The 26,952-nt window shown below is 41.5% G+C and overlaps 1 protein-coding gene across 6 annotated transcripts in view; it reads right to left on the bottom strand.

Annotated features, from left to right (window-relative positions):
- Positions 1 to 26,952, bottom strand: part of GALNT9 (polypeptide N-acetylgalactosaminyltransferase 9) — a 454,657-nt gene that overhangs the window by 148,840 nt on the left and 278,865 nt on the right. For all 6 annotated transcript variants that reach the window (XM_068911122.1, XM_068911123.1, XM_009666684.2 and 3 more), the window contains one exon: positions 10,392 to 10,546. In XM_068911122.1, the coding sequence (XP_068767223.1) occupies positions 10,392 to 10,546 (155 nt within the window). The remainder of the gene's footprint in view (positions 1 to 10,391; positions 10,547 to 26,952) is intronic.

The raw sequence follows: 26,952 nt of genomic DNA, 5'->3' as shown, positions 1-26,952 counted from the left end.
AGTCCTTAAAGCATTCCGCTAGGATGCGGCTAACCCATATGCATTTAATTGCATATGCACATTTAAAATACTCATTGAATCAAATCTTTTTAGGGGAAGTCTAGTTTTGGATCCCAGTTACATTCAGTGCAAGTTAGGTGCCGGTCTGCCCATCACTGTCGAACTGAGACATGTACGATCACAGGCAGAAGCAGATCTCCAAGGTCAAAGTGAAAGGCTCTCTGCAACACAGGCCTTAACTGAGGGATGTGGGACCTGGGTCCATAGGAGCAGAGATTAGTCGAGGGATGGGGAGTTGTGAGCACCGGAGTATCTAACGGGCAGGATGCGAGAAGAGCATTCCAGTTTGCCCCACAGTAAGGGCATAGTACTGTGCAGTGCTGTGGAAACAGATAAATCGATCTCTAAACAAAGCTTGCTCAGATAGGCACAATAACACTGCTAATTTGACCTCCTGGTCTGTGCGCTTCATTTTGCAAAATGCAAACTGGAGCCAAACAGCACAAGCACAGAAACAATCAGACTCCAGCAGTAGGACCAGAGGCAGAAACATAAAGCTCATCAGTTCTATACTAAAAAGGGGAACTGCTCCAAAACCTTCAAAAAGAGAAAATGCCACTCTCAACCATAATAAAGTAGTGCAGAGACTCAGCAGGAATTCATCTTTACCCTACATATATATTATCATAACTAGCCAATATACTGTTCATTCTGTAGCAGAAATACCTTCGTTTGGCCAAAGTTAACCACTGGAGTTACTATGCTGACAGCTCCTGGATCAACAGCAGGGATGCAAACAGGCAACGGACTTCAACAGCACTAACTGCATGGGTGCACTGAGGAGAATCTGGATCACTGCTGCATGCATAAAAACGAGCAGACAAATCCCCTCGAGCCTATCTGAGCAAGACAGCTGGGTACCCCACCCAACCAGTGCTGTCACTGTCCACACAGTTCTCTGATGACAACAGAACAGGGGTCAGCGGGCTTGCTTAAAAACAATAGCAGGTTCGTGCCTTACCTGGATTCCTGACTAAACACAACTATTGCCTGTATCACAGACTTGCTTCTCAATAGCTCTCCTCAGGAACAAAGATGAGTAACACACCGATAATCCCAAAGAGACCAGCTCCGCGCTTCCTGAGCCTATGAAGTCATGAATGTTTCACCATGACAAAGAATACCCCTCACAGACATTGCTGCGTAGTCTAACGCAGCCCTGCGTGAACCCCTGTACGTAATACTTGTTTTTCATATTATCTGAATATTTGCAGGACTTCAGGTAAGAGAGAGACCTGGCAGGATCCATTTTCTCCTCTGATCAGTTTATCTACATTAAAGTCTAGTCAGGAGAGCTTTGATGCTGCTTGTACCAGACAGTGATTCAAGTGCCAGGCTCTAGCAAACCTGAGTTGAATCATCCCTTACAACACGTTTGCAACTCTTCTGTCAGTGAGCGCCTACTGTCACGAGTACTCCAGCAAAGGCAACTGGACTGTGGGTTTAAGTGGCTCTGTAACATAGGTAAAAGGTAGAGAATCGAGTTCCCCAGCTGCTTCTTGCCTAGACAGGCTCAGATTTTCTCCTATCCCTCCTGCTGCAGTTAATTGCCTGAAAAGGGGAAAGTGGTGGACTGTACAGCTAAAAAATTGTCCTTCTGGAGCAGAGTTCAGCAGCATACAGACACCAAAGACCTTTATATCAGCAGCTTCCTTCCACATGCACGTTTTAGCCTTGCAGAGAGGAAGGAGGTACCATGGCTCTGCCAGGGGAACAGGATGGCTTTTGTCGAAGCTATGCCGTTTTACAGTGGGCATTCAACCCGAGAGAGACACTAGCATTACAGCAACCTCTTAGATATTTGCTCTAACATTTAACCAGGAGGTTAAGACTAAAGCAAATGCACTGAGCAATCCCAGAAGCCCAGCGTGTTCCTTTATACATCAGGCATATTTCAGCCAGGGAGGAATCCACTGAGTTTGGGTTATTTAGATGCGATTTCCAAATCATGCTGTGAAACAGGTAACTCTCCTGCATCCTCTAGCACCAAACACTTCTGCCTGACAGAACCACAGTAGCACTGTTTACAGAGGCTTGGTTTAGTTTCCTTAATCACTGCCCGTTCTCCCAGGATGACATGCAAATTACAGCTCAAGTATTAAAAGTATAAATCAGATCACGGTGCCAAATGAAAGGGCTTCTACAGAATGGCTCTGTAGGAGGTGGTGCAAAGATTAAAATGTTCAGAAGTCTATATTCTCACCTTTTCTAAAAATGTTTTGCTCATTTATTTATGTGTCCTCACTGCTCAAAATGTCAAAGCAGAATCAGGTCTATTCCATCTTCTACTATTCATCTTGCAGCTGCCCTTGGACTCTACTCCAAAGTCAGTAATCAAGGACATACTTAAAAAAAAAATTATATATATATATATATATATATATATATATATATATATATATAAAAAGGGCTTTGTCCATTTGCCAGGGATTCCCAGAACTAGTCCTTTTTTTACTGAAGCGTTTCACTAAGAAGAACTCTCCTCACTGAGACTACAAAACTATTCATGGTCCCAGGTTCATCCTTGGCTTGACAGCCAAGACCCCTCAGAACTAGTCATCCAAGTAAGAAAAAGGCAGAGGCAAGTGGCAACAGCTGCCTCACAAGACAACTTTGCAAGGCTGGGCAGAACATACACTGATTAGCTTAGGTTGATTGCAGACAGCAAGCAGGCTTACTCTACTCTGAGGACAGTCATTTCTTCCTCTTACTACAAAGCCCAACTGACCTGTCTATAGTCATTGGAGCAGGCCCTCTAAATACACATTTCAGCAAGATGACATAAGAGGTGTTTAAAAAACAAACAAATAAACCACAGAAAAAATTCAAAGCATACAGAAATGACAAGGCCTGAGAAATAGAAGAAGAGGGATAGGGAACTGCTGTGAAAGGCCTTCTAGATGGCTCTACCAGATTTTGCACAAAGTGCTGCTGCTCTGTTTTCTCACATATTACAATGAGTCCAGGTTAGCTAAACCAGGTGAAATAAAAAGCTAGTGCAAAGAATCACTGAACAACAAGTCCCTGCTCCTCACAGTGGGAAGCAAGTGTCAAATAGAGGGAGGAGAAAGCAGAACTCAGCCCTAAAATACCAGTTCCTTGGACGTCTAGAGGTTTGCATATACATGCATGGCTCACTTCATTTAGATCTATACCAGATCACAGGTTCTAGAAGACATCATTTCAGTAAGCCAATTGGTGAGGCTCAATTCGAAAAAAGACGGTTTTCCCACAAATGGCAACTCCATCCTTGATTCACTGTTTTAGAGGACTTCCGGTTGATGCAACTGAAGGCCCTTTTCCTACTGCTTCAGAGTTCAAAAAAACAAAGCCATAGAAGAAATATGGATTATCTGTATCTTTGCTGCACTCTTGAAAGCTACTGATATGGGTATTGTGGGCAATGAGAGAAGAGCGAATGGAAACTTCAGCATGACAGCATTAAAAAGTTGAGGACTACCAAGCTCGGAAGGGATCTTCTCCAGGTGAAGCTCCATAGTGCTTCAGCTGTACCAGAGGGTTTGCAACATACACACAAGAAAGCGTAGCAGATTAGACTGAGAAGTAAATTACAGAACCAAGATTCTCACCTTCACCCCTAAAACTACTACCATTCATTTAAACTCAAAGTAACTCCAACTAAACGAGGGGATCTGAGACAAGGTGCATCACGCTGCTCCCTCATGGCTCCTTTCTACTCTGCAAGTTGTGCAATCCTTGATTGAAGAGACAGCCTTGCTACAGGTTCATGCTTCTTCTGTCCTACAGGACTTGCTGGGTAACCAGCTGCACTGTAGTATGTCTCCAAAACTTTCTGGGAAATGCCCATATTAGAGAACATTCGAAAAGGTAAAAGCTATAGGGCAGAAAGACAACTTCCAATCTACTTGCATCTGCCATACTATCTTTAAAGGGAGGGTTGCCTCCTCCTACGAGGCTTTTATATACACAAAGCCATTTCCATGGCGCCATACCTACAGGTTTTAGGGAAGGCAGACACAAGTCATCAACACATTCAATTACGACTTTGCTGCTATAGCTCTGTGCTCTCAGGAGAAGATGACTTTAGGTCAGTGGGAGGATCTCTCTCTGGCTTTCATTCTCAGAAGCTGAAGTTCTCTCATTTCAGAAGATAGTTTTGATCAATAGGACTACAACAACGCTGGAAGCTGCTCTGCTGCCACTGGCTTTCTTCCTTCCTGTTATCCAGATCATCACAGGTTTTCTTTTTTTTCCCCCCCTTCAGATTATTAGTTTAAAATAAGTGATGGAAACGACCAGCAAGTGAAACCCCACAAATAATAACAATAATAAAAAAGTAAGCCAAATGTAGTAAGAAAGAAAGAGACTGCATACCCATTAGTAAGGTTAGAGAGGGGCATTAATAAAAGAGAGATTTGTTAAACATGACTCATTTCTGTTCCTTCCTTTCATAAATCTTATTATTTCCTTGGAGAACAGCCATGCACTGAGTGCCTGGAACTGCATTTTTAATTGATGCTGTTGGTTTATCTACAACTTGCCTGAATTTACTGAAAAAAATCAAACAAACAAAAAAATCCTAAATTCAAAACCAACCCCCACAACTACCCACCATCAAGACTTTAAAGTTAAAGCCAGTTTTTTTTTTTTTTTAATTCTCAAAGCCTGTCTGTTGGTCACAGATGTGCTCTTCACTAAAAGAGGACAGCATCACATTTGCTTTTCCAATTCCAACATCTACAAAGAAATGGAAAGAAACTGAACTGGGATATCTTCTAAAAGACAACAAAAACAACATCAGTCAAAGATTTTCCTTCCCTATCTGTAAACATTACATTTAATCCTATATAGTACAAATGGTTCAAGTTCTACGCAAATAAATGTGTCAGTGATAAAACTACCACATGATTTTTCTGTCAAAATGACTTTTCTTACCAGCTACAAAAGCAAAATGTAGAAACTTCACATAGGAAATGGTTAGCAGTACATGAAACACAGAACACAGGGAGAGACTATAAAATCACTCATGTGCTGCTGGAATGGAGATACATTTTTCAGATTTGTCACTATTTTAAAGAGCTGAATGCAGTTTTGCTCATTTTAAACGAGAATTTTACCTCCTCTTTCTACCATATGTTTAGGCATTTTTTCCTAACGTGATTCAAAAGAGGAAGATTGTTTAGGATGTTACATTAAATTTTTATAGGGCCCATCCAAATATCCACTCGTTATATATTCTTCCTTCATTTTGGGGGAATAAAATCTTTGCCTTCCTGAAATCACTGATTATGATTTATGGTTATCGTCAACTTTCACTGGGTGAAAACTTTGCCTTGTGCTAGGCTTCAAGCCCCAATCACCACCAGCAGCTATGAAAACAATCTCCTGGGCTTTGTTTCATGCCCAAATATTACAGGGGTAGAATTGGACTGCAGAAGTTGCAAATCAGTGGACGTTTACAGCTAAAGATCTTGCAACTACCACAGCGTTCTGTAGACCCAGCTCCTCCCTGAGCTACATGAATCAAGATTAATGTGGCTAAAGCTAATGTTAAGTTGAGATCAGGCCTTTTGGGCTTCATCACTTTGCAATACGGAAGGTCAGGTCTGTAACAATGTTTAGTTACCTCAGCTTGAGCAACTGATCCAGAACAAGTGAGAACACTTGCTCTGTGCCACGTGGTGAACAGAGACACCGCAGCCTAACTTGGAAAAAAAAAAAATTCTGGTTGATATTTTTCACTCCTGCCTTCACTTGGCCCCACCTTGCATTTCTTAAAAACTCTAACTGAGACCACATGAAAAAGGCTCCCACTAGTATAAGGCAAACACATGGCAAAGAGCAGCCGCCACAAGCTAACGTCGTCAAACGCATGTTAGCATGCGCCATAATCAAATTAAATAGAATAGTTATAACGTGAGAATCTGTATGTGGGTATGAGAAGGTGCAGTTTCATTAAAGCAAGGCTGGCAGCCACACCTCATCTTCCCCCATGCACACATGGCTTTACCTCTCTTTTCTGCAAAGGAATTACTCTTCAGCTGAAAGTTGCCAACTCTAAAAGCTTCTTTTTGACAAATCTGATGTGGACATTCACATGATTCATTTGCAGCCTGTTCCCAACCCTTTTTCAATATGGAAATGTGGAACTATTTTCAACCAGCCCCTAGCCTATGAAAAATAAACTGTCCTTTTAAAAATACTACTGTACTTTTTAAGCATGCAGATTGCCAGGCTGAATTTTAAATGCAATCACTTTGCTTCCAGTACACTCCAAAAATCAGGAGTCACAGTCTGAACGAATCAGTCCTTGTACCTAGGACCCACTATTTCCATCATTTTAAGCCTGTGTGCTGCAATTACATGAATTGTCCACTTTTTTCCCCAGCCCTCTCCATGAAATGCACATGCAATGCAAAACCCATTTATCAAAATGGAAATTCCTGTTATATTTAATCTTCCCAAAGTGAGCAAAATCAAATTATGAGGTGTAAAGAATGATAATCTGCCAAATTCAAGGGAATATTCCAAGCTTATCCCTCCACGTCTGCAGTAGAATGGGTCAAAGAGGTCTAATGTAGAAGATAAGAGCAGGAAGACATGATGTGAGCATACATAATGAGAGGATGAAAACTCTCTTAATCTTTGCAGATTGAATGAAATCTAATTACATGCTGTATTGATTGTTGTATATTACTGGAAAGAAACAGTGAAAAGGGAAAAAGGCAATTACAGTGAAATTGTAGTCTGACCCTTCAATTGCTTTTGGCATGAAAGGTTATGCTCTAGTTGGGGCATCAAAAATTCTTTATCCTCTGTGGTAAATCATTAGCAATAGATTCAGATATAAAACTGATTAGGGAAAAAAAATCTAGTCAGTTAGATCTTGTTGATTTTTCCCCTTTATTAAAAAAAGAAAAAGTAAAGGAAATAAATACCAAGGTATTGTTATGACATATCATTATGCCATTTCAGGAATTGCTACAAAGCCTATCTGGTCTTACCTTCATATTACCTGAGAATAAGAAGTATTAATCAATAGTAAAATTATAGCAAAAAGTGGAAAAATACACAGATTGATGAACTAGATCTGGAATAACTCGGTTGTTCAAAATAAATGTTATGTTTGAAATCAAACACTGACAAGTTACATAAGGCTTCAACAAGGAAATTTCACAGCCATGTTTCATTCCTTTCCTTCCCCTTTGTATGCTACACCCACTTACTTCCACCAAAAAGAGCAGCAGCTGGGCATAAAGCAAGCTTTCAAAACTATGATTTTTCTAAGTTGATCAAAACCCAAAGCATAAGCCAACTGCAAACTATTGTTTGGGTGTACGTCTGCACGTCCCTGCAGAGATTTGTGGCAATTCTCATTCACTCCATTCTAAAAATTCTTGTTTTGCCAGAGATAATTACAAGGACCAGCTTTCTACTGGCTTTCATACATGGTCTATATATACTTCCACAGGCATTGTATGCACGGTTTTTATTCCGACTGAAAAGTTAATGAGGTCTCTGGTGATCAGTTTCAGGTTGTCTGCTGATACACTTGTAACATTCCTGCTTGTATTTATATTTCCTTACAGAAGGTGCGCTTTAAGATAACATTTCTTTAATTGCATGAAAACAAATAGGGGTTTCAGAAACAAAATTCTGCACAGTTGCAGCTGCAGAGCTGGTCTCTCACAGAAGCATCTATTACCCTGGCTGTTCATCAGAGTCCCCGGAAAATACAGGGGGAGGTCTTTCTAGTTTAAGAAGAATCCAAATAGAAGAGAAAAGCAGATTAAAAGAACACTGAGACTTCATAACCAACAACATAAGATGCTTAATAACTGGCTCTAAATTTGCTGATCCCAAGCTAGAAACACCAAGAGCAGAAAATTAAAACACTGATCTGGACAGACCTACTGTAACAATAACATTGGGTTGGACTCAACCTCTATCGGGCGCTTGCAGGAGGTCTGGGTGTGCAAGGAATTCATATCCTCTAAGAATAAAATCTGTCTACTAATATCAGTCTCTCTCTCTCTCTAGAAGCAATTTTGACCAACCTCATTAAAAAGCTGATGTCCAAGAAGGCCTCAGATGTCTCTCTACCCTTCTGATAAAACACTAGATAGGATAACATCTGAGAAACCTGCTGGACGCTAGGATGAAACTGCGCAGCTCCGGAGCAGGCTGAGTGTTTACGTAACACCAGTCTCTTCGTAAGACACCGTACAACGTTGTCACAGCCGGGCTCCCTTGAATCTAAACGCTGCCAGAGCAGCATTATGCCCATTAAGTAATGAGTCATGATATTAAAAGGGAACGTCACTGAGCTAAACCCAAACACAGATGCTTGATCCTGATTTCACTTATAGTGATACAACTCTGATCACCTCAGTGGGGCTCCTCCTGAGTTTTTTAAAGGACTTTTTAGTTTTTTTTGCCACAGAAAGAAAAAAGAGAGAAACTGACAAAGTATCTCTTCACTCTGATGACAAAAAAAATTAATCTGTGTTCATGCACTGTGAAATAAAAAAACCCAACTATGTCAGAAAGAAACTGAAGAGAAAACAAATAGGGAATTTGAACAGCTCGGCTTGAAGAAGTTTCTGTATTTCCCTGTTTAAGAATTTCCAAGAAGAAAAAACTGCCCACAGTGCCTATTATTACCCTTTGGAGCAACCCAGCATTTTAATTAAATAGTAACATCGCTGTGAATTTCCACATCCATAAAACCAGATGAAAGAAGAAAAAGGAAAAAACCATCCCAAAATAGAGATGGACGTTACAGAGAACTTTCCGTTTCATGTCGCCTGCCTCGTACGCTAAGGACTCCCGCTGATTTCTCCAGTGGATGCTATGCTGAGATGAACCCAGGGCCAGTAAAATAATCCTACCCAAAGTCCCACCTATGAGCACTGCCAAGGACAAATCAATTTGGGTCAAAAAGACCCATTCAATTCAGCTGCGATGGATACAGCCTAGGGACTGAGCTATTTCGCTTTGGGCACTCTGTGGCTGCACTGAATTTGGGAGGAGCATTTCCCTCTTAAATACTGCGTTCTTCAGAACTTCTACAAAACATCATTAGGAAACACAGACGTAGACACTTTCCCTCTCACTCATGCGTGTGTATTCTTGTGACTACCACCCACAACTCCACATTGCCCTTCTCTGTTCCCCATTTATACACATGCGTATGCATGTGATTGCACGTAAGGGGATGTCTATTCTATAATACTTGCTGGCACAGGCTGCGTGTTACCGTAACAGTCTAAACTGCTTAGATTTATACAGTCGTTCAGAAAGTAGTAGCAGAGAACTAACCCTCCTATTTGTCTGCGTTTTGAGACTGCAGTAGCCTTTGTTAAATCAACGTTATGAGTAAGAAGATTTTCACAGCCACCCCAGAAGCATATTTGGTATACTTAAACATACTTACATGGGAAGTTTTATGTGGTGCTAGATGCTAAATGTTACATTTATACTACAACATCATGTAAAGGTTTACTTCTTTGACCTCCTTTTGTCTGAAGCACTGATGTATTTAAACACTTAATCCCCTGACGTTTCGCATTCAGAACTTTATGAATCTATATACATATAAATGCACTTGTTTTGAAAAATAAGCTCCTGCACGAAAGGTTAGTTGTCCTATAACAACTTTTACGGCTTAGCCTGCTCTAATTACCACAGAAGAGGCTCTTTGCTTACTTACCAAATTTTTTCAAGGCTAGTACATTAGAATTGAAGGTAATAAAGTGGTGGTTGCTTCCCCTCCTCACTGAAGATAATATCAAATTTAAATGGCAATTAAAGAAACATGTGGGTGCTGTATTTAACTAGAGACCATTAAAAGCACACAGTGTAAGAACTGAATAGAGTGTTTTTAAAGTAATTCTAAGACCAAGTATATGACTTCCAGCTATAAACTAACAAGACATCTGCTATATAAACATATACGCACCCAGGCACAGTTAAAACATCAACATCACAGGCAAACTGTAAAACCCGGGTACACTTCACAGGGACTTCAACCAGTTCTTACATCCTCCTCCTCAACTCTGCAGCCTCCTTAACTTTGTGCCTATTTAGGAAGCCCTGACTTTGGACTGAGTTTGGGGGTGTGGGATTTCCCCCACAAGTCTTCCAGCAACGTCCTGCAGCTACCAATTCCCCCTTATCTTCTGCAGCGGTCACAGGGTGCACGCATCGATGGTCCACGGGCTTCCCTCCCCAGCGCGTGTGCACTCTGGATGCTCTTCCCCATCCCGTGGCACCTTCCACAGGACATGGCATGCAGCGGGACTGGTGCCGCAAGATGCCCCATGCCCCTGTCCCCCAGCCCTCCGTACCATTTAGCTGGTTGTACACCACTTCCTCCAGGTGGTCCAGGCGCTGCAGGATGGACTCTCTGTCCGCCAGGCTGCCCACCTTGGCGCCCCGGCTCCTGGCCCGGCGGTCCGCGCTCCTGACGATCTGCACCAGCTCCTGGGAGCGGTCCTGGATCCTGCAGTACACGGAGAAGAGGATGATCCCCACGAAGACCAAGATGTTCACCGTCAACAAAGTTTTGATTTTCCGTGCCACCGCCATGGGAGCCGCCGCCGTGCTGGAGGGGGCACGTCAAGGCATGGTGGCGGGCGGCGCGGGGAAGGGGCGCGCAGGGGCGCGCAGCGGAGCTGTCCTTCAGCACCGCGGCGCCGCCGCTCCCCGCCCGGCGGCCGCCCCGGCCCCGCGGCGGCGGCGGCGGCAGCGGCAGCGGCAGCAGCAGCGCCCGGGCGGGCTGGGCGGCATCGGGGGCCGCGGGGCGGAGCGGAGCGGAGCACAGCGGAGCGGGAGGGCGGCGGGCGCTGCCGGCGCCGTGCCGCCGCCGCCTCTCCTCCGCCCTCGCTCTCAGCCGCCCCAAACGCAGAGCGCCGGTGCGGAGTGACGTGCTCCGGGGGAGCTCATCTACATGCACACGGCGGAGCCGCCGCGCCGCGCCGCGCCGCCGGTGCCGCCCCTCCGCCCCGGCCTTCCGACCGGCGGAGCCGCCAGCGAGCCGCGCGCAGGCCAGGAGCGGCCGTTTGCTTCTCGTTATTGTCCCTCGAGACAATGGGCCAGCCCCAGCCCAGCGTCCCCGGGGGGCAGCGCCTGGGACACGGCAGGGCGCACGGTCCTTCTCTGCTGGTGCAAGCCCTGGAGGTGAAATGACGCCCCAAGCTGCCTCCCGGTGGAAAACGGGCTGAACCCAACTCGCAGGCTCCCAGCAGGAGCAGAGCTGTTCACGCACTCAGCTCGGGGGGTTTCCCGGCAACCTCAAACACAACACCGGCCAGCGATCCCACACCTGGCACTGACATGACTAGGACCACTTCCACACGTGAGAGAAGTTCTTGCCAAGAGTTCACAGGTGGAGAAAAGTAGCCCAGGTCCTTACTGTCAAACATACATCCAGCAACTGCTGAAGAGCTAACAAGAGCTCTAAGCTATTTGCCTATGGACACAAGGTAGACTAAGCCCTTTCTGCCGGCAGCTTCTGCATTCCTACCTAAGGTGGTCCTCCTTTGCATGCTATCTCACTTTAGAGGGCTGCATCCCACAATATAACCCTGGGTGTGGGATTTTTTTCCCCTTTGTCCCTCCTCCTCTTTGATTCTCAGGAGCTGCTGAGCTCAAAAACCCAGCAAAAATCAGAGCCTCCCTGAATTTACTCTACCCTGGAAAGGCCTACTTCAGGGTTACCTGAGGACAGGCCACCATCCTGCCTCTGACCTGTCTGTTGTTAAGCCTCTGCAAAAGGCCCTTGAGGCTGCAGTCTGTACTTCTGCCTCGGAGGAGTTCTGCCCTTGTCCTTTGCGGTTCACCTACAAACCCCGGGCGTTGTGGGGATCAGCAGGACAGCACAAGCTTGGATTAGAATTTCATCATAATCTAATCTCATCTCTGGCAAGAGAGGTCATAGGTTTCTGCAGCTTCATCTCCTGCAGAAAGGTACTTCTCTAGACTTTTGCATAAGATTTGGTTACTTTCAGCAGTACTGTTTACTCTTAAATACACTGAGTTGTCAAATAATACGTAAATGCCAGGTCAGATCTTTCACCAAAGCAGTCGGTAGTAAAACTCTCAGTTCAACAGAAGCAGCTCTGAACCTGCAATTTTCCAATGTTTTGAATGTTTTAGTATTCTTATTGCAAGTCTGTCATAGCATTATGTTTTCCTAGAAAATATCTATTTCATTTAAGAAAATTTATTGAACTAATACTCAAGTGTAGCTTATCAGATGTCTCCATAGCATTTAATATATTAGAGCAACACCTGCTGGTCTTGATACGGTTAAGAGCCTGTTAGATCAGTATTTCCATTGTAAACTCAAGTTTACAAGCTGGCTGCAAGGATTCAGTTTGGATTCTGACACACTGGCATGCAATTTATCCCAAGAGCTGAAAAAACACTTTTGACTATTGCAGAGAGTTTTCCAAGGTTTGATGATTTTTTCATTCCACCACAGCTTTAAAATGGGTTCTTTTAAAGACACGATTTCATTCTCAATGTGATTTAGGTGAAACAGTGACTTACTTTTGCTAAGTAAATATTCTTAAATGGTCAGCTTAAGATAGTCTACAGCGTGTACAGGAGAACAGGAGGATACGTTTATAAGGCTGCAAGCTTACTTCTCTGACACCATTCAAACTAGGTAGCTCTTAAACAGCACTGTTCATTGAAAGATCTCAAAGCAATTTACAAAGGACAAACTATTAGAGCTGACTGAAGGATGGCAGTAGTGCTTTGGGAGAACCTTCAAGGTCAGAAAATGTATTTTCATTTTGCATTGGAACAAAGCCAAAAATTTTCACACAAACAGGATTGAGTTGAAACCACTGCTTCCTGCCCAAAAGGGTCAGGTTCCAATTTTTCTTCCCTCAGAAAGGCCTGTGTTGCCAGAAGAAAACTTGATCAAAATCAATACATGCAATATTTGGATTCTAATGAATATACTTTGTTGAAAACATACCAACCAGCTGTGACTGCCAATCTCTCCTACAAACAGGGAACACACAAGGCGCTGGTAACTTGCCCCAAATCGATTGAACAAGCTAGAGGCAATGCCAGGACCCCATCCCAAATCCAGTTCTCTCTCTCGTTCTATTAGGCTATTACTCTCTCCCATTGATTTTTACTCCTACTAGTCTCCATAGGGCTCACCTTTTCACTCATATGATCTAAGATGGACAGGAAGCTCTAGAAAAAAAAACACAAAGACAGCATGTGTTCAGACTCTAGGGTTGATCTTGACATCTCTCTATCGCTGTGCTCAGCCAGATGAGGAACAGCTGGCTGAAGATTAGGACGATGTTAAGTAGCCAGAGGTAAAAAAAACTTTAAAAAAACTACTCAGCACTCTAAAATAGCCATCTGTCAGAGGCGTCTCTCCCAATGCAGTAAAGATGGTTTGTTGCCTTGGGGCACTTCTGGGCTGCTACTGGATTCTCAAATAGCTAAGGCTGCAATGATAACAACAATATAAAAAACTCAGACTTGCTTTTGTCCAGGGCTCTCCTGGAAACTGCGGTTGGTCCTGTGCAGCGCTGACCTTGCAAAAGTTACCTTTGCTGCTGTTGACTCTTGAGTACTGTGCACACTCCATTTTGGCGCAAAGATGTTGATGCAGAAGAAAACCTCAGTTGCTCCTGCATTTACAGTCCTGCCCTCTTAGCTACTCAGGTCAGAGACAATATATTTCACTTGAAATAGCACTGAACTAAAATGTTTTGAATTGAACCTACATTAAAGCATCGATCTTACAGCCACATTCTTATCTGCAAAGCCTGTCACAGAACCAGTCATGATAACAGACCCTAAGTTCAACCGACCCCAGGTCATCCGCAGCAAGGGATGACCTTAACCTCAATCAATATAGAGGAACTAGAATTTTTATCAGATAGTGGAAACTGCAGACTGTGCAGCAGCTGAATATGACCAAGATGCTCATTATCGTCTGGAGACTTCTCATGTTCAAGTTTTCCCCAAAGGTGAGTGAAAAAAAGTTATGAAAGACAACCACGGCAGACTCTCCCTACAAAGTACCATCTCTGCTGAGGCTACCGCAGCATCTTTGGAATCAACACACCTTCTGTTGTGCAGCCCCCAATATGGTGGGCAGATACTTAAAGAATCAAGTTCTAAATTCAGATTTTTTATGAGATGTTTTTCCTGCTGAATTTCATTTTTAGGGTCCCTTTAAAGAGATGAGGGATTTGACTTGCCGAAAAAATAAGTAAGGTTTTACTTTTGGAGGGTGGCAAGAGAAGTAGAGGGTGACTGAAAAGTGGTTTGAAAACTTCTGAATCTTAAAAATCTTAGGTTGAAAAACAAAAACAATTAAATTCAAATTAATAATCACAAAAATCATTTCAAACTACCTCTTTAAAAGGAAGCAACAAGATTGATTTACCATATCTAAAGAGACATAACTTTCTGATCATTCTGTTGCACGATATGAAACATTTACAAGAATGAATAATGCGTAGAAGGAAAGACTTTGATGTTCAAAGTATGTGAACACTAGTGTTAAAGAAAAAAATGCAGGAGAAATATGTCAGTGATCTTTTGGAACCGTAAATTCCAGCTTTAGTTATTCATTTACATTAACATTACTTACCATTTCACAATGAAATTCCAGCTGCATTTACTAGCCCACCACTCAGGAGTTTTAATACATCCTAGTATTTTCTATTTTAGTACTTTATATAATAGTACTTATTTAGAAGAAAAGAGCAACAAAATCAGACCACCGAACTCTAAGATCTCTCTTAAATCACCCAGATGTACACAACTGAGGCCCTCATCCTGTTGCAAAGAGGTATTGCAGCACATCAAATAATTGCAAGCTAGTATTTGTGCAGCCCCCTTCCTGCCGGATTTCCAACAGACTCCTCAGGAAGCAATCTGAACAAACACGTTTGCAAGAGGGTTTTTTGCACAATTAGCTAGTGAGCTAAGAGAGAAATAAATAAGGCAGTCTCAACTCTCTCATGCTTGAGATGTTTCCAAGCAGCCTCTCGCCTTCTCTACTGCAGCTTTAGAGAAGATGGCATGAGAAGGCCAAGAGTCATTCAGTTCCTCTTGAATTAAGACATGGCCGCGTCCCTAAGGCTGCAAGTAACCATCTGCCCACGTTGGTGCAGAGGCTTTGGAGCACATCCCCAACTGACTAAATGCTTCTTATTGTTACCATGAAAGTGCTGCAGCCCAGTGTCTCACAAGGCAGAGAGAGAAATCCCCAACCTGGCATCCATCTTATTGTGTTAAAAAGGCTGAAAGCCTTGAAAGACTGCCATGTGGTGATACCATGCTGGGAACACTCAGTGCCGGCTCAAAAAGTAAAGGTGTATGATGATTGAACAGCCCTCCCTGCAACATCCTTGCAGCTCTACCACTCCAACAATAATATATCCTATGTCTGCTTTACTTTCAGCAGAATGACACCACAGCGTGCTATGGTTCCAAGCAAGATGAACGTATTTACTTTATTGAGACAACCTCCTTGCTACACTAATTAGAGCTTTTATTACGGGGGTCACAGTTACAGTGCGCAAAGACTCTCATCCATAACCAGCAGCCCTACTGAAAACATTATGCACAACACCAGGCATTAAGTATTCTCAAGATTAGCCTGGAGGTGCTGAATTTTAACTTCATCTTGAGGATGTTTCTAAGCCCAATGAGTTGCCTTTACATCTCAGCATATGTTTCAGAAATTTCAGAGATACATATATCCTTTTAATTTTGGCAGTAATAAGTTTCATCACTGTTTCCATTGTCTTTCTTTAATGTAGTATTAACGTTACACAAAGTTTCCAAAACTGAATTTTGTGACCCTTCCTCTGCAGCAATTCTCAGTGGTACACAGGGTCATTTCTTCAAACATACACACTGTGCTGAGCTCTAGCGTCTGCAGCTGTGATACAAAGATAAGCTACCCATATATTCTTCACGTTGTATTAAAACTACAGGCTGACTCTGCAGAGAGGATTTATAACACACAGTACAATCGCACACAGATCTGTTGCTTTCATGTTTGTGATACTTTGCTGATGACCACATCACAGAACAAACAGGCATAAAACCCAACAATTATCCAAAAATATGTTTAAAAAACCCAATAAACCTGTCATTTTAAAAGCAGAATATAAATAACTGCCAAGACTAAAATATTCAACCTGAATGCTTACATTTTACAAGGCTCTAATTTATAAACATTATAGCTCTCACCAATTTTAGTAAGAACGAGTACAGCTCCTACGGCTTTTTAAAATCCAGCAGCATAGTCCTCTATCCATTTTCTACTATCACTTCCTACTATCATTTCAAAAAAGTTGCTTGTTTGGTAGCAGAGGATCATCACAGAATCACAGAATGGTTGAGGTTGGGAAGGGACCTCTGGAGATCATCTAGTCCAACCCCCCTGCTCAAGCAGGGTTCTCTAGAGCATATTTCCCAGGATCGCGTCCAGGCGATCCACAGCTCATTCACTATGATCAAAGATCATTTGTGTGGTCTTAGATTTATTTTTTTCGTATGCGAATTCCATGAACTCCAACAAAAAAAAATGCCATAGGACTCCATCACCCACAAATGGCAGCAAGCCCCACTCTGCCTATGCCACAGAGAGGGAAGTCGGTAAGAACCTGCCTGACAACAGCTGCACTGGGATCCTGAGTTCAGACTAATGTCTTCGATAACCATCATAACTGAGAGAGAAGACACTGGAAATAAATCTGTGAAGTTTTCAAAGTTTAAGAGTTCTACCAAGAAAATAAATGTGCAAGAGATACATAAATGTAACTTAATATCCAGCTATTACAGATATAGAAATTACCTCATTATCCTCCTTGAAATCCATCTTTACTTATCCGCGTTGCCAGAAAGCCTACAAAAAGCTAAACAATGGCTAGGTTATTTTATGCTGAGACTTCTGCTTTCCATACTGACCAATATTCTCTCCTGCTTCCCTATGTTTCCTCTTCTGCTGCAGTTATCATCTCTGCTCTCATACTTTGTATAGCCTTTAAAGCAGAGACTGCTGTTTTAGTAGCACTGTTTTACAAAGATGGTGTTCGGTTCATGAATGAGGATCCTAATCCCAGGAACAAATTAATCTTCGGCTCTCAACTGACATCTATGGGCTACGACTCCAAGCTCTTCTGTAGAGCCAATTTGTCCTATTTCCATCTTTACTCTTAAACAGCAAGCCTTTTCGAAACAGAATTTTCAGTTAGCTCTTACATCAAATACTAACTTAGGCAGAAAGTACTGTCCACATCAAGTTTTATATTGAGGCATGTTTTTAATATAGCTGTCCTTTTAGGTAGGAGTCTATTTTCTGAAAGGACTAGTAAGAAAAAGTTCATTTTCTCAGGTAGATGCTGAACATAACTGTTTTCCGCTGGCACTGGAATAGCCAGTGGACTACTTTGCATCCTACAGAGGAAGAAATACAGTGGAAAGGATGTGTCCCCTCTCCTATCCAGCTGAAAGCCTTTGAAAAAGATGAACACTATCACTGGCCTAGAAAAGTTCAAAAGATTTGCTGCTGGAGGTGGAAACGGAGTGACTTGCCACTGAATGCAGCAGGGTACATTCATGTTCAGCAGTTATCGCTACAATCCCGATTCTGCCCTGAGACCCAGGCTTATGGACCTTTTCCCAGGCTGATCCACTTGTAGGAAGAGAGCCTCATACAACATTCATTTACTTACTTGTCTGTGTCTTGATGCACATTATTAAGGGATGCATGGCCCTCTAGCAAAATCTTCACAATAAAATTAAGAAACCCAGCCAGTCATCATGTCAAAGTCATAGGAGATTAAATATTCTAAGTGCAGCAGCACAGGGGTAAATTAGTATTGTTACCTTCTGACCCCCAGAGCTGCACCCAATGCTGGCTTTAAACAATAAAAATAATGAGATTTTTAGATTCCATTTATTTTGAAACAACAACTGGCAGCTTGAAAGAAGAAAACATGTTTCAGCAAATAAAGTTGACATTGACATTTTAAGCAAAGAGCAGCATATAGCTATATGGTGGCTTGTCACTAGGCAAATCTGAAGAATCACTGCTGCCTCTGATGTACAATGTTTTTCACAGGGACAGTGCATGTGTGAGTAATGAAGAATATTTAGTATAGTTTGCATCTGCCTTTAACACAGTTGTTCAGAAAGTTTAAATAGAATTCAAACCATCTTTAGCATTAAAGACTTCAATTTTTATTTTTTTTTTTAAAATATCACCATTTGGGAAAAAAAGAAGGATAGAAGTTGATGTATAGTGAAATTCCATCCTGGAAACTATGCCAACGAGAAGCCTTAACAGATGGAAGTAGGATGACAAAACCAAACTCATCTAGTAGAGTTGAATTCCTAAATATTCCTAATGAAGGACACAGTCAGAACAGTTTTGGAGGGTTCCCCCCCCCCTTTTTTTTTTTTTTTTTCAAAGCACTTGAAAATGAGCCAGTTGGTAGGAAAATAACACTTAAGGCTATATTGGACTATGCAAATGCTTAAAGAACTGCTATGCCATCTTCCAAGCCACACAACTTCTCTAGTCTTCAATTTCTCCATCTGAAAAAACAGGGACAGCTTGCCATGAAGGAAGTGGCAGAATTTGCTCTGATTAACCTTTATCTCAAATGATTTAGGAATCATTTGCAGCTTAAAACCAACTAAAAACAATCCAAAATGAGAAAATTATGGGAAACTAACAGATCTGTAATCAGGCACCAAGAGGGCAGCATGAGGAGGAGAGGAGGATGGTAGGCGCACTTGGGCAGGCAGGCCAGCCACGCACATATATTTCAGAACCCTTTTAGAGGCTGATGCTGGGAAGACATTCTCTATTATTCATTAATTCTATGGCAAGCAGATAGAGTGAGCATTTTTCCCTCTTAATTAATCTTGCTCTGGGCTATGAGGTTGAAGAGCTACATTTGTTTATATATTTATTTATTTTAAGGGAAAAGTATTTCTCACCAAAACCCACTGCAGTGAAACTGCAGCCTCACAGCCTCTGGCCAAGCTCACAAACATTTCAGGGTATGTCTTTACTCACTACATTATGATTTTTTATCCCAGATACAGATCACTTACTGTGTTTACACTAAACATAGGGAGATATTTTACGTCCGTGGTCTGATTCTCCCAAGTACAGCCATTACCATCAGCTGTAAAGGTCTGATCATATTCCACTGGTATAAAGACAGCGTGAAATGCAAAGAACCAGCTCTGCAGGTTTCTTCATGCTATTCATTATCATATACCACACCCAGCATGTGTCCAATTGTCCAATTGTATCAGCTCACAGCTCATGACACTAAATTCTTTAATATCTATAGAGTTGCTTTTGATTTACATAAACCAAAGATCAACATCAAGCACTGTGCAGGCTGCCCAGCACTGAGCAATGGTTTTGTTAGTGCTGCTTATTCCCTTCCATCCCCTCAAGCGGGACCTCTAGGAGGACGAGTGTTGACAGAGGTTAGCATGTGACCTATACTGGCTTAAAATATAGGGGTTTCAGTGGCTATTTAACAAAGACAATGTTACACTAAGCAAGCATTACTGCCTGTTAGCATGCATTGTTCAATATAATTAGCATGGTACCCTGCCAGAGTAAATACTAAAGGATACCCGGGTGATAGACTAAGGTTATTAAACTTTTGACAAAAGGTTAGAGGAATTCCTGAAACAGTAATTGTCTGTCACATGAAATATTCTAACTTCTTGAACACAGGAAAGAGGAAACTGTAGCATGAACTGGATTAGGGCAGGATGAAACTAGAGGTGGGCAAGTTAATTCAGAGGAGTATAATGGACTTAACAATACAATCTACAGTAGATTGAATAGAAAATAAAGGATAAAAGCAAGTGAATAAAAATCTCAAATTAATCTCTGATGTGTCTGTAGCTAAATTATCTGAGCTAATCTGAGGATTATAATCCTCCTTTCCATCCATCCTTTCCGGTCAGTGCTTGGACAGGGAACTTCTGAGATACCCCAGAGACGGGTAAGATTTGGTAGAGAAGAGGAGCATTTGGCATGGAATGCTTTCTCACGTGAGCAAAAACAAATGACAGAATGAGGTAAAAGAATAACATATTACCAGAGGTGAAAGCATTCACTATGCTGTAAAGGCAGAACCACAACTAACGTATTTTCTTAAACATCCAGCCCAGTATAAAAACAATGCCATTGTTCCCTGGCTAAATGGTGCCAACTGAAGTCAACTGCCTGTGCAGGCAAATGTTCTGCAAGCTCGGTTTGAGGAAACAGTATTTAGGAAGCCTTCAGAATGGACATACCTGTGGCAAAGGTAAAATTTCAAACATGTATGTGCACAAACGGGTTTTGGAACAGAGATTAAAAAAAGGGGAAAAAAAAAAACTTAAAGTACAAACCCATAAATTAATCTGGTAGTAAAGAGTCAGAGGTAACACTCACAGGACAGGAGCCTCACCACTGGCTTCAGCTGGTCACAGGCCCAGCTACTGACCACTATCAAATTCTTTCTGTTGCTTTTATCTTTCAGTTTGTTCCTTCCAATCCCCCTTTTTCTCTGTGGCTCTTACCCAAACCTTTTATTCTCAACGTTTGAGTGAAGCATTTGTCTAGAATGGGACCCTGATCTTGATTGGGACAATGAGATGCTTCCACATAACACATAAGACGTAGTTAAGACAAATAATAATGAGCTGCAGTGATAAGAATAGTGCATCTTTATAACATTGACTCCACATATGACAAAGGAATCCATCAGATTACTGTTAAAATAGTCTACTCTAAAATTAGGTAAGTGAATACTGCCATGAAACACTATAATGCTAATGTAATTGGAAGAGCTAGATAGAAAGACCAGATTTAGTGCTGAGAAAATCCTCTGCATTGAAAATGTAAATTCAGGTAATTGCCACTAATTGTGCACAGCACCGGTGTAAAGTCAACTATGAAAACTGAACAAACAGTACCGAGCCTGACCTTCTATCACGTAAAACGTTCATTTTAGGGAAGATCTGTACCAGAATTAATGAGCTTATGCTATTTTACACCCATCTAGCTTTCAAAAGCATACTGCAGACAACTGCAATGACGATACTAAGACAAACACACCCAAAAGTCATCTCAAGAAAAGCACAATTTCAGCGCCAAACAACATAGTTCTGCGCCACGTCTTCTATCACTTTGCCCCTCGGTTGCACAGCTGTCTGAATTTTCTGTGTATGCAGTATATAGAGGGCAACAAGATGAAGGATTTTTCTTTAAACACAGAAGGATTATTCTTTAAATGCAACTGACAGAAGAGCAAATGTGCAGAAGGTGCTCACATGGTGGTCATCGTGGCTGGCACGAGTGACAGCAGTGGGGACTTCCAGAGATTATAGCAGGACAAAATTATTTAACTTGGAGCAGCAACAGACCCGTACTTCTGTGAGCAAAACTGAAATGTTGTGTAATAAGCTTTCAGTTCGGAAACGCCTGGCCTCTTGGCCAACAGATTATGCAATTTCCAGGAAAATACACCTGGACTCCTGCTGCTGAAGATGAAAAGTCAGGTAAGATGGGGCCTGTGATAGCTTCACATTTTTTGCAGGCTTGGCAAAGATGGGGGTGCAGAGTAGGCAAAAACCAGCTGGATGACATACGACTGTGCTGTTGTCTGTGGATTTTACGTTATTACAGTGAAGCCTTAGGAACAAGATTTTGGGTGATTTTTTTCCCCCATGCATTTCCTGTCTGATACTTGCCACAAGGTATCATCTCATTTACCTATTACCATGGGTAATTTGTTTGAGCAAGAAGGTCTTGGCTGACTCAAGCATTCACAAATAAAGAAGATATCATCAAAAACTGTATAGCCGTAGCTGTAAGTCCTTAATGCTTTGCAGCTTTTGGAACATCACCCTCAGGTCAGAAGAAAAGGCAGGATGTTGTTAATATGCCATCTGCTGCTACCAGTATATCCTGAGCCACTGGAGAACTGTGCACCATAAGAACAACGCCTGAGGTACAATGCAATATTAGCATTAAATCTCAGCCTGAGAACTAGTGATGCTATTGAATAACACCAAAAGGCCAGGGTTTCACCTTGGGAAATCTCCTTACCAAAGGAAGTATTGAAATCCCATAGCTGTAGGATAAGAAGTTCTTAAGAACTTGTAGCAAGTTACAATTGGCAAAAGTAAACATTTTATCCACATTCTGTCCTTCAAAATCTCTCTCTCTCTCTCTCTCCCTGAGTTGTGGAACATGGTAGCAAATTTGATACTGTCTTAAAATGATAAGAGAAGTAACTGAATGCCTTTCTATCCACTCTCCTAAATCACAGTAAATCCTACAATCCAGCATTGTATGAATTCTTAACTGAATGGGAATTTGAGGGTTTGGGGCTGCAGCATACAGAAGACAAGACTCCTTTGTTTTTAAGGAAAAAAAAAAAATCTACAGCTAATAGCCAAGATACTAAACACTGCCATGATGGACATACTTTGGTATGTTAGAGGAAAATTGCTTATTCTTTTGGGATTATATTGTCACAAGCCAGCTGCTTATAGTGGATTAGAAAAGGGAATTAGAAAATACACAACCCAATTAAAAAGTAATGTTTTGTTTGTTTCTTGCAGTTCTTTTGCTCTTTCATGCTAATTTCTTTACTTTTTTTCATTTTTACTTAATTTAATATTAATATTGATATTCACAAATAACTCCCAAGGTTCATGTCTTTCTAAAATGCCTCTAGCATTTGTTTTCATACTATGGCCTGATCCTACAACTGTAAATGGAGCTGCGCCAGTTTCCAATAGCTCAGGATATAGCCCTAAGCATTCTTCATGGGCATGATTAGAAGAGAAACAAAAACTTCCTCAATCTAATTGAAAGAAAAGATTACAATTGCAGAAGAAGAAAGCAGAGGAGGGAAAAAAAAAAAAAAGAGAAAGAGAAAGACCCAATCTATGATCTTGCACATCTAGTAAATTCCTTTAGTCTTCAGATAAATAATCGTGTCCAATTGTCTCATCTAGGATACCCTGAATAGTTTCAGTCCTGAAAATTTCTCATTTTGGGAAGCAAAACTTCTGAGGAGCAAGGAAGCATTTAACACTTGTGCACTTAGAAGGTCAATTTTGTTCCTCACTGCTGGTCAGCTAATCCCCAGCTGTACAACCCTACTCAGGATATCGACCTCAACAAATGGGCTTTTGGCGTGTCAGGCACCAACAGGGCCCTGAACGATGGTCTGGTGAACTGCACGAGTGCAATGCATTTGAATTTTAGATTGCAGAACTCTTGCCATGTTTCAAGTGCTTCTTGCTTGATATGGAAGATCAGGAAAGTCAACTTAATTCTTTTCTTTGCTTTACAGCAGCTGTGGATTAAGTACCTGATATGGGAGAGAATCAATTGTTTCCTCCCTGAAAACAAACCAAGAGTTTTTCTTAAGATTTGCACCTTGAATAATGGTTTTGTATGCATTATCACATTACACCACTGTATTTTACTAGGAAGTGTTAGTCATTCGTATTTTGTGGATACTTTCCAGTGGTGCATTCATATGTTGTCAGGACATGGCAATGACTCACTGGCACTCTATGCTCAAGACGCAGAGGGACAACACTCTTGGCTAACCTGAAAAATGATTTCATTCCTTAAAAATACAATTTAGACAATCAAATTGCAAATGTAGACAGTTTTGTTCAAATTAAGCCTTAAAAAAGTTGCAGTATTTTGTTTCAGTATTTCATGGGTTTCCACTCTTTTGATTTTACATTTACATTATATTTCAGCCTCATATGAGCTTCATCCAATTCTGCCATTAGAAATCTGGAAGTTTTTTTCATTTCAGTGAAAAAGCCAAAAGAATTCGTTTTTGGGTCTCCATGCTTCTCTTTGCAAGTGTTTTAGTTTGGTCAACAAACCAAAAAGATCAGTCATTTATACATCTCCAGTCTCCTTATTGAAGTATTTCTTTTTTTAGAGGGAACAAGGGCCAGCATATTCCAAAATAAGACACACTGCTTTCTTAGGGCTTAGTAAGAAAGAAGCTTAGCTCATATAAATCAATCTTCAGTGAAGGACATGAAGCTGTGTGCTTTCATGGCAGGCTAGGAGCTGACCCATTTTTATTATCTCATTAGAAAGATAACTTTGTTTGCATATGTATGCAATAGATATAAAGTGCCTTTTGTTACTCAGAAAAATTTAGAACAAAACAGTACACTAACAGAAAGACTTAATGTAGTAGTTCCCTAAAAAAGGTGCACCGAAATGCACAAAACATTAGAAAACAGAGACATCATGCCATATAAAAATAGGAATCCTTGACAAAAGTGGAATGCTTTGAGAAGATAAAGGGAAGATCAATATGTTCCATCTTTTTAGACTCTCATCCTGCATTCTCCTGTAGTCTCAAGTCAAAGCCGACTTTTGTCTGTAGTTTAACAAAGGGTACCAGTGTGACAAAATGTACAGTATTTTCTGCTTTATGTTCCCTGATAACTTGTCATTTCTAATCAGCTTGAAATTCAAAACAGCTTTTTCTTTACCTGCCCGACTCCCTTTGCAGAACAGCTCACAACTGGCCACAGTAGGGGTACAGCGTTTCCCTGCATTTACAAGGTTGCTTCCTTTGTTTGGTTCCTCCCTGTGAAGCTGTCAACAACAGCCAGAGTGGAAAGCTGGGTGAGGAACACGTATACCTGTTTATCTGATGTACCAGGTACTGTGATACTTCACTGTACAGTAAACTTAAAGCTACATTACACATTGCACAGAAAAATACACCTTTAATATACCCAGAACCTCAGGCAAAATGTGGCACATCAGTCCCCACTCCCCTTCCTTCAATATTCCACTTTTGACTTACAAGTCTTTTAAAGTAAAAGTTGTATTGAAAAGGTATTTTGCTCTTCCTAGAAGTGTTAAATCTGATCTTCAGAAAGAATATAAAAAACAATGTTGAACTTAGTTTCAACATTCGATATTTATCAAAGCTTTTTGCTTGATCATATTTGATGAGGGTATAGAATAAGGAGAATATGAAATTCGCATAAAAGGTCTCATTTCTTTTCTGAGCCCCCAAATCCATCACTGCAACATCTGGGATTTCCAGGAATCAGGAAATCCTTTCCATGCTGGCTCTGAAATAATTGCATCCACTTGTGTGTGTGTGATAGCAGGTAAAGAACTTCCCCTGGAACCACAGAGTGGATACCCACAACCAGCCTTCAACTTGCAACACAAAAAGCACCTGCTTTGGAAACCTGAAAATCTTCTAGAAAAAAATCCCAAGTTCTTAATAAGGAGGCAGATGCATACCTGGAAAAAATGCTACCAAGACAAAATCCTTTTGCCACAGACAATGAACTGCTATGAGGACTGAAGCCCATGTCTTATCTTCCAGTGAGTTTCTGTCTGGGTGCTATTAGCACAGCGTTCCTCTGTGCATTTGTAATTGTTGTTTAAAAATCCTTGCACAACTGTTCTTCACAGAATATATTACAGGGTCTGGCTGTCCTTTCTTCAGATTGCAGAGCACGTTCTGTGTTTAATAAGGATGTTGCACACAGTGTTTTGGTAGTTTGTGCTTCAGTGACTACGACCCATGCAGCACTATAATGAACCAGAAACTCTACCAATTCCAATAAATTGCTAAACATGTCATATGCAGATGATCACATTCTCAGTTTTAAAACTTGCTCTTTTTTTTTTTTTTTTAATGGCGCTTTCTTAAAGTCATCACTACTTTGGCTGGATCAGAAAAATGCACTGATCTGGCACAGAGACCCAGGTAGGCGAACTCCCAATGTCCCGGTCAAAAGCAGCGCAGAAGGAACAGGCTCATGACAGGTTCTGAATCAGCCATTTACATGGGGTTCATACACGCTTGTTCCACTTTAAAACTCAACCGTCAAAAACATGCATTGAATGCACCTGGGAACTTCAGAATGAGAAATAAGATAGGACTAACCTGTTTCTTTGTATGGAAACTCTGACCAACAGAAGTAGTTATTGCCATGTTTACTTCTACCTGGAGCCTTAAGGTACATCTGTTTCTAGATATTTTAGGATGCAGTATCCACTTCTGAAAAGCTGCTTACTTAATGATTTTAAGGAGAAAACAGAACCCTCCTCATAGAATTAATTTCCTTCAATTAAAGAAAAAAATCTCCTTCTTCACAGCTTGTGATCAAAGAACGTCTTCAATAAAGTTAAAAACGTTTTAGATTTTACATTGTGCTATCTGCTAGATTGCTTTTCACCTCCTTACAGTGAAACTTTTGTTTTATAATCACATCCCATCAGGACTGTGATAAACACCACAAAGGAAGAAGAGAGAGAAGACACTAAGCCAATGCAGAAGAAAACAAACAAAACAAACCAGAGTTGCTACCTTATTATTGCCAGGCCTTAGGTGAAACAACAGTAAACGTCCTGGAACCCACTCCCTACAGCCTCCTCTTTAAAACTCAGCAATGAACCAAACAACTTCAGTGCTGGTACCGCTACCATTTTCCCAAGGAATTCAATTCAAGTCAATTGGAGAAGCAGGACCTGGCCTTGCACTCAGCAGGTGACGGGTGGACTGCATCCAGCCCCACGGCACGCTGAGCTCCTGGCCGGTCACCTGCTTGCTGTCACCGCACGCTGCCACAGCTCCCACCTGCTGCTGCAACCTCAGCAAGCTCACACCCATGGCGTGGCTAGCTCCAGCCCAAAGCAGAGAATTTTGCCATGTTTGCCAAAATATTAATGTATTATGTGTATTAATGTGTATATGTGTATATTAACTAAAAACATTTTTTCAGCTATTGCCTCATCCAAGTAAACAAATTAGTATAATTGGGGAGCTGTGTTTATGAATACAAAGCATAAAGAGA

Source organism: Struthio camelus, chromosome 17 (assembly GCF_040807025.1).
Source record: "Struthio camelus isolate bStrCam1 chromosome 17, bStrCam1.hap1, whole genome shotgun sequence".
In the NCBI taxonomy this organism is placed as follows: domain Eukaryota; kingdom Metazoa; phylum Chordata; class Aves; order Struthioniformes; family Struthionidae; genus Struthio; species Struthio camelus.
This window is presented reverse-complemented; position numbering and strand designations above follow the sequence as displayed.